Source organism: Oncorhynchus keta, chromosome 16, assembly GCF_023373465.1.
Source record: "Oncorhynchus keta strain PuntledgeMale-10-30-2019 chromosome 16, Oket_V2, whole genome shotgun sequence".
NCBI lineage: Eukaryota > Metazoa > Chordata > Actinopteri > Salmoniformes > Salmonidae > Oncorhynchus > Oncorhynchus keta.
In genome coordinates, this window is record NC_068436.1 from 4,652,186 (window position 1) to 4,660,842 (window position 8,657).

The 8,657-nt window shown below is 43.0% G+C and overlaps 1 protein-coding gene across 1 annotated transcript; it reads right to left on the reverse strand.

Moving 5' to 3' along the window:
* Positions 1-3,148: 3,148 nt before the first annotated feature.
* On the reverse strand, positions 3,149-4,747 carry LOC118395518 (SLAM family member 5-like). Its single transcript, XM_052464337.1, has 3 exons — positions 4,405-4,747; positions 3,908-4,228; positions 3,149-3,829 (listed from the first exon to the last, which is right to left on the reverse strand). The coding sequence occupies exons 1-3, from the start codon at positions 4,745-4,747 to the stop codon at positions 3,687-3,689; spliced, it is 807 nt and encodes a 268-aa protein (XP_052320297.1). The 3' UTR covers positions 3,149-3,686.
* Between the last annotated feature and the right edge of the window lie 3,910 nt (positions 4,748-8,657).

An 8,657-nucleotide genomic window follows, 5' to 3' on the forward strand; every position in this document is an offset into this window, starting at 1 on the left:
CGCATTATCTACCAAGAGAATTCTCTTCGATTATAATCACAGCCGTATATATCCCCCCCAAGCAGACACATCGATGGCTCTGAACTAACTTTATTTAACTCTTTGCAAACTGGAAACCATTTATCCGGAGGCTGCATTCATTGTAGCTGGGGATTTTAACAAGGCTAATCTGAAAACAATACTCCCTAAATTTTATCAGCATATCGATTGCGCAACCAGGGGTGGAAAAACCTTGGATCATTGTTACTCTAACTTCCTCAACGCATATAAGGCCCTGCCCCGCCCCCTTTCAGAAAAGCTGACCACGACTCCATTTTGTTGATCCCTGCCTAAAGACAGAAACTAAAACAAGAGGCTCCCACGCTGAGGTCTGTCCAACGCTGGTCCGACCAAGCTGACTCCACACTCCAAGACTGCTTCCATCACGTGGACTGGGATATGTTTCGTATTGCGTCATATAACAATATTGACGAATACGCTGATTCGGTGTGCGAGTTCATTAGAACGTGCGTTGAAGATGTCGTTCCCATAGCAACGATTAAAACATTCCCTAACCAGAAACCGTGGATTGATGGCAGCATTCGCGTGAAACTGAAAGCGCGAACCACTGCTTTTAATCAGGGCAATGTGTCTGGTAACATGACCGAATACAAACAGTGCAGCTATTCCCTCCGCAAGGCTAGCAAACAAGTTAAGCATCAGTACAGAGACAAAGTAGAATCTCAATTCAACGGCTCAGACACAAGAGGCATGTGGCAGGTTCTACAGTCAATCACGGACTACAAGAAGAAATCCAGCCCAGTCACGGACCAGGATGTCTTGCTCCCAGGCAGACTAAATAACTTTTTTGCCCGCTTTGAGGACAATACAGTGCCACTGACACGGCCTGCAACGAAAACATGCGGTCTCTCCTTCACTGCAGCCGAGGTGAGTAAGACATTTAAACGTGTTAACCCTCGCAAGGCTGCAGGCCCAGACAGCATCCCCAGCCGCGCCCTCAGAGCATGCGCAGACCAGCTGGCCGGTGTGTTTAATCAATCAATCAATCCCTATACCAGTCTGCTGTTCCCACATGCTTCAAGAGGGCCACCATTGTTCCTGTTCCCAAGAAAGCTAAGGTAACTGAGCTAAACGACTACCGCCCCGCCCCGTAGCACTCACTTCCGTCATCATGAAGTGCTTTGAGAGACTAGTCAAGGACCATATCACCTCCACCCTACCTGACACCCTAGACCCACTCCAATTTGCTTACCGCCCAAATAGGTCCACAGACGATGCAATCTCAACCACACTGCACACTGCCCTAACCCATCTGGACAAGAGGAATACCTATGTGAGAATGCTGTTCATCGACTACAGCTCGGCATTCAACACCATAGTACCCTGGGTCTCGACCCCGCCCTGTGCAACTGGGTACTGGACTTCCTGACGGGCCGCCTCCAGGTGGTGAGGGTAGGCAACAACATCTCCTCCCCGCTGATCCTCAACACTGGGGCCCCACAAGGGTGCGTTCTGAGCCCTCTCCTGTACTCCCTGTTCACCCACGACTGCGTGGCCACGCACGCCTCCAACTCAATCATCAAGTTTGCGGACGACACAACAGTGGTAGGCTTGATTACCAACAACGACGAGATGGCCTACAGGGAGGAGGTGAGGGCCCTCGGAGTGTGGTGTCAGGAAAATAACCTCACACTCAACGTCAACAAAACTAAGGAGATGATTGTGGACTTCAGGAAACAGCAGAGGGAACACCCCCCTATCCACATCGATGGAACAGTAGTGGAGAGTGTAGCAAGTTTTAAGTTCCTCGGCATACACATCACAGACAAATTGAATTGGTCCACTCACACAGACAGCATCGTGAAGAAGGCGCAGCAGCGCCTCTTCAACCTCAGGAGGCTGAAAAATTCGGCTTGTCACCAAAAGCACTCACAAACTTCTACAGATGCACAATCGAGAGCATCCTGGCGGGCTGTATCACCGCCTGGTACGGCAACTGCTCCACCCTCAACCGTAAGGCTCTCCAGAGGGTAGTGAGGTCTGCACAACGCATCACCGGGGGCAAACTACCTGCCCTCCAGGACACCTACACCACCCAATGTTACAGGAAGGCCATAAAGATCATCAAGGACATCAACCACCCGAGCCACTGCCTGTTCACCCCGCTATCATCCAGAAGGCGAGGTCAGTACAGGTGCATCAAAGCTGGGACTGAGAGACTGAAAAACTGTTTTTCAATCTCAAGGCCATCAGACTGTTAAACAGCCACCACTAACATTGAGTGGCTGCTGCCAACAGACTGACACTGACTCAACTCCAGCCACTTTAATAATGGGAATTGATGGGAAATGATGTAAATATATCACTAGCCACTTTAAACAATGCTACCTTATATAATGTTACTTACCCTACATTATTCATCTCATATGCATACGTATATACTGTACTCTATATCATCGACTGCATCCTTATGTAATACATGGAATCACTAGCCACTTTAACTATGCCACTTTGTTTACATACTCATCTGTATATACATCATATGTATATACTGTACTCGATACCATCTACTGTATCTTGCCTATGCTGCTCTGTACTATCACTCATTCATATATCCTTATGTACATATTCTTTATCCCCTTACACTGTGTATAAGACCGTAGTTTTGGAATTGTTAGTTAGATTACTCGTTGGTTATTACTGCATTGTCGGAACTAGAAGCACAAGCATTTCGCTACACTCGCATTAACATCTGCTAACCATGTGTATGTGACAAATACAATTTGATTTGATTTGATTCAAAGGGTTTGCCTATGAGGCCAGTCGAATAACCCTTTTAGGTTCTAGATATAGTTTTTTTCTGCTAAGAGTGTAGGCACTAGACACTATTTTAAACTCATAACAATCTCCAGATTGCGCAACAAAAAGATCCTGGTTGTCGTCACAACAGCACTATTGCTGCACAGCTCCAGGAGCTCCTCAGCTCAGTGAGCGAACTAGCCTAACATTGTGCCAAAATACAAATGCTGTTGTTATTTTAATAATTTATATGTAATATCATGTTTTTTTTTTTTTTTACATATTTGAATATACAACAAACTGTTGATTCAATGTCCTTGTTAGTACCTGACAAGATGAATTCCCGCTGAAGAGACTTAGAATAACTATATTTTAACAGGCCGCTGTTAAAGTGCTGTTATGTGTCTGACCTGTGATCTCCATGGATGAAAGCACCAATGACACTGTGATAGCATTATGACAAGGAGAGCAATGTCCACTTTCATAAAACAAAACAAAATAGTCCACCAACAAACACCATGATACTTTTCACGGTTATGGCAAAGTTGTGTATTCTTGACAGGTATCCTTATGCTTTTGCTATAGCAATTGACATTAGTGGGCAAGTGAAAACGACTTCTGTTCTAAAACTGTTTCCAGTACGTAGTTACTTTTCCAAACACATTTGAGTAATTTCGGCAGACGCTCTTATCCAGAGCGACTTACAGTTTGTGCGTTTATCTTAAGGTAGCTAAAAGAGACATAACATAAAATAGTCATCGTAATGAAAACATTTTCCTCATGTAGCTATCAGCAAAGTCAGTACTAGTAAGAAAATACAAGTACAAGTGTTAGTTCATGAAAGGTAAGGGTGCTTGTTTTTTCTTCTCATTATGTCATGACATTTGTTACGTCATGTAAATGACAATATCATCACACTGTTCAAGTCCATGCAAAACTATGGACAGTTTTTTTAAATAGTGATACCCCAGAGAGTCAAGTCCACCAGGGCAGACAGGACTGATCGCACCAGATGCACCGGGCACAGTCACTGGAAGCACAGACAATGAGAGTCACATTACGCATATCAATTGATCCAACATCAGTATGCTATGGATTGTCTACAAACCTGCATGTTGCAGACAGTGCTCCTCAATGCTAAGTATGGTTGTCTGGTTACTGACCGGGTTGGTTGCTACACAGCTGTAGGTGTCACTGTTTTTTCCTTTAATTTCCAGAGGGAGAGACCGGTCGGCCTGATGGGGACTACTTGTATTGTTCAGTTTCTCCTCTCCTCTGTACCAGGACAAGGTTACCTCTTTCCCGTTCGCCACAGAACACATCACAGAACACACCACAGAACACACCACAGGACAGCTCCCACTGACCAACCGACTGTCGACTGAGGGATTATGTGGGGTGTTTCTGATGTTAGGAGTAGGCACTGAAGCTGGGACACCAGGAGACCAACAGTTATTACAGTGATTATTGGGCACAACATTGACTAAAGGTCACATTTATCATGAACAATGAAGAAAGGGAATTTGTGGATTTACCATGAACAATTTAACTCTGAATACAGATCTTGTTCGATATTGATTGAAAACTGGTCTAAAACATACTAACCGTAGACTGTGAAAATGAAATTGTGGTAGGTGACCTGTTCACTGATGATTTGAAGCTGATAAAGTCCAGTGTCGATGCTGGTGAGGTTTCTGACGGTGAGAGATCCAGTCTCTCTGTCCAGCTGAAGTCTGCCTTGGAATCTCCCTTTGTACTCAGTTATAATTTCTCCTCTGAAGGCATGACTCTCAACAATGAATATCTCTGGGCGGACTGGCCCAAATAGCCCAAATATCTTTGCGTCACTCTGTAGTTTGGCAAGTCCCGTGTGTAGCGTGACAGTCTGCCCTTCTCTCCCTCGCAGTGGCTTCACTTCCGCCTTCAGATCTGAAACACAGTAACACATTTGGTAAGTCACCCACCTAGTCTAAGAAGAGTTCACACGGCAGGGGCCTGAGTCCAGACCACACAGGAAGAGCCAAGCTTACTCTTTGTGAACAGCTTTGACTACAATTTTCAACACTGATATTTTTGAAGTGCTGAATAGACAATCGCCATTGCTCTGTCTAAAAAAAGAAAAATGAATGTGGACATGTTCTTGATTCATCAAAAAAACACCATATTTTAAGTACACAATAGGATAAATGCCACACCAATTAAAGTTGTATTCAGGTATTATATTATGTGCATCAGTAAAATGGGAACACAAAGGACATTTTAGATGATACAGGTTTATTCCCTCTTATTTCTACCTTTAGTATTGTTTTTAACTGATATCTTTCAACCACTAATTAGCATAGTTTAACTACTTTGATTTAAATCAAATATCCACGTCATAACAAAATAACAGAACATAGCTGTAAAAACCTGTTTTAAAAAATGATTTTAGCTACCTGCCACCAAGAAAAGCAAGAGAATAGGTATTAAATAGCGTACCATCTTCTTAGTCAGTCCAACATCTATCTGGTCGTAACCAAACTGATAAGACCTATTTCCAGTGGTCTTTGACTTCCTGTATACCCACAGGGGAGGCGGAGTCACCTCATTTACAACCTTAAAATCTCTCAGTTCATATATGACTACTGTATTAGTTTCCACTGGGTGGCATAGATGATGTACAACAGGGGCGGCAGGTAGCCTAGTGGTTTGAGCATTGGACTAGTAACCGAAAGGTTGCAAGATCGGATCCCTGAGCTGACAAGCTACAAATCTGTTGTTCTGCCCCTGAGCAAGGCAGTTACCCCACTGTTCCTAGGCCATTATTGAAACTAAGAATTTGTTCATAAAACCTCTTGGCACACACCGATCCCTTTAGCGGGATAATTTTTGTCAACATCCGCTGAATTGCAGAGTGCCAAATTCAAATTAAATTATTAAAAATATTTAATTTTCATGAAATCACAAGCGCAATATACCAAACCACAGCTTAGCTTGTTGTTAAACCACCTGGCGTGAGATTTCAAAAAAGCTTTACAGCGAAAGCAAACCAAGCGTTTATGTGAGGATAGCTCTCTCAGCAGACAAAACATTACAAACAGCTAGCAGCAAAGTAAATTGGTCACGAAAGTCAGAAAAGCAATATAATTAATCGCTTACCTTTGATGATCTTCGGATGTTTGCAATCATGAGACTCCCAGTTACACAATAAGTGTTCATTTAGTTCAATAAAGATTATTTTTATATCCAGAAACCTCAATTTGGTTGGCGCATTTGGTTGAGTAATCCACAGGCTCATGCAGGTCACGACGGGCAGACGAAAATTCCAAATAGTATCCGTAAAGTTCGTAGAGACATGTCAAACATGTTTTATAATCAGTCCTCAGGTTGTTTTTACATAACATAATCGATAATTTTTCAACCGGACGGTAGCCTTTTCAATACAAGAGAGAAAGGAAAGGTCTCGTTCCTGTGTCGCGCGCATGAACAAATCTGGGGACACCTAGCTATCCACTGACGCGAAGTGATCATTCTCGCTCATTTTTCAGAATAAAAGCCTGAAACGATGTCTAAAGACTGTTCACACCTTGTGGAAGCCACAGGGAAAGGAATCGGGTTGATATCCCTTTAAATGGAGGGTAGGCATGCAGTGGAACATAGAGGTTTCAGAATAACAGCACTTCCTGGTTGGATTTACCTCAGGTTTTCGCCTACAATATCAGTTCTGTTATACTCACAGACCATATTTTGACATTTTTGGAAACTTTAGAGTGTTTTCTATCCTAATCTGCCAATTATATGCATATTCTAGCTTCTGGGCCTGAGAAATAGGCAGTTTCATTTGGGCACATTTTTCATCCAAACATCAAAATACTGCCCGCTATTAACTGACTTGCCTAGTTAAATGAAGGTAAAATAAATAAAAATATGCTACCCTGGCCTTCATAAGACATTGATGGGTCTGAAATAGGGGTACGTTTTAATGACTTGTTGGACAGAAAAGGGACTTCAGGGACACCTTGGTGGTCTTTGACCATCAGTACCACTGGCCTGTCTGTGCTCATGAGGAGTCGATGCTGTTTCAACTGTAACAGTTTGTTGAATTTGTGATCTCAACAATAATGTCCACTGGGTGGCGGCATTGCACAAAGTAAAGGAGTATTCAGGAGTTATATCCATGGCTGTCTCTGTCTACCAAAATAAAGGCGAATACACACATACTGTGTAAATATTGTCTATCATCATAATCATTATAATAAATATGTTCCACCCTGAATTAGTTAATTATGTAGAAATAAGTTATTTTGCACCTCTACTACCTGAGGTGAATTCAGAGAATATGAACGATGCTGACACATTCCAGATCAATGTTTTATTATAAATGATGTCCTTTACAGTAAGACAATGACAGGGTCTGCATTGGATGAGTCTCACGCATAACCATTGATGTTTGTGAATTAAGATCATTAACAATGCAGCATAATTTTTTTTTTACAAAAGAAGCATCAATCTACATACATGTGTTATGTACAATGAAAGCAGTGACATAACATTGCATATTTACTTCAGAAGCGTAGGCTTTTTAAAAGTCTTCTGAATCCTGACAAAGCTGTGAGAGTGACTGAACCAAAAACACGTTGGGTGATCGAGAAGTCGGATAGAACTGAACAAATCAGAACAGAATGGTAGAATAGAATTGAAAGGAATCTCCCCAAGTAACATGTTGTGCAGCACTACACAGAAGTGGTACTGAGGCATGTGATGAGACAGTCAGGGCTGAGCCTGTGAGTGTCTTTTTTTGTCTGAAGTAATGAAACAGCAAAACAGTCATGGCCACACGCACCAGAGCCGACAGAACCAATCGTACCACCAACTCAGTCAGGCTGATGCACCAGGAACAGGAATCTGAGAGACAGACAGACGAGACAGACAAACGGGTGTAGATATCTTTGTCCTGTAGCTTTATCTCTAGAGGGAGAAACAGGTTGGCGGAGGAGAGTTCGGGGAAGCTATCCTTGGTCAGTCTCTCCTCTCCTCTCTACCAGAACAGGGTCACCTCTCTCCGGGTGGCCACAAAACACACCACTGAACAGCTCTTACTTCGATGGACTGACTGGTAAACGGCGAGGTTCCTGATGTGAGGAGTAGACACCGGAGCTGGGAAACCAGAATGAATAACATGTTATTTAAGTACATCGACACATAAAGAAAAATGCATCGGCATACAGGGCACACACTGTTAAAGACACACTCACTATAGACATTTAGATTGAAACTCTGGAATGAGATCTCCTCGCTGATGATATGTAGCTTATTAAGTCCACAGTCGTTGATGGTGAGAGATCCAGTCTGAGTATCCATCTGCAGTCTGTCTCTGAACTTCTGTATGTTATATATATATGCCATTTAGCAGACGCTTTTATCCAAAGCGACTTACAATCATGTGTGCATACATTCTATGTATGGGTGGTCCCGGGAATCGAACCCACTACCCTGGCGTTACAAGCGCCATGCTCTACCAACTGAGCTACAGAAGGACCATGTTCTGTTCACACCTATGCTCAGCTGAGCTATTCTTTTTTTCTGGACTGACTGGACCATGTGCCCATAGTATGACTGTCTCTCACACCCCTCGTCTCACATCCTTCACCTCAGTCTGAACAGAACTCTTCAGATCTGGGACACAGCGAAACAACAGTTACTCACTTGAAATGGGTCAAACCAGAGTTCTTGCATCAGGGGCCAGAGCCCAGACCATGCATGAAGAGCTAAGTCTACATAGAGCAGGGACAGGATGTGTTTTCTAAATGTTCATTCGATTTTGCTGGGCTACTAAAATCATTGCTACTTAAAGGGGAAGTTCAGTATTTTTCAACTTT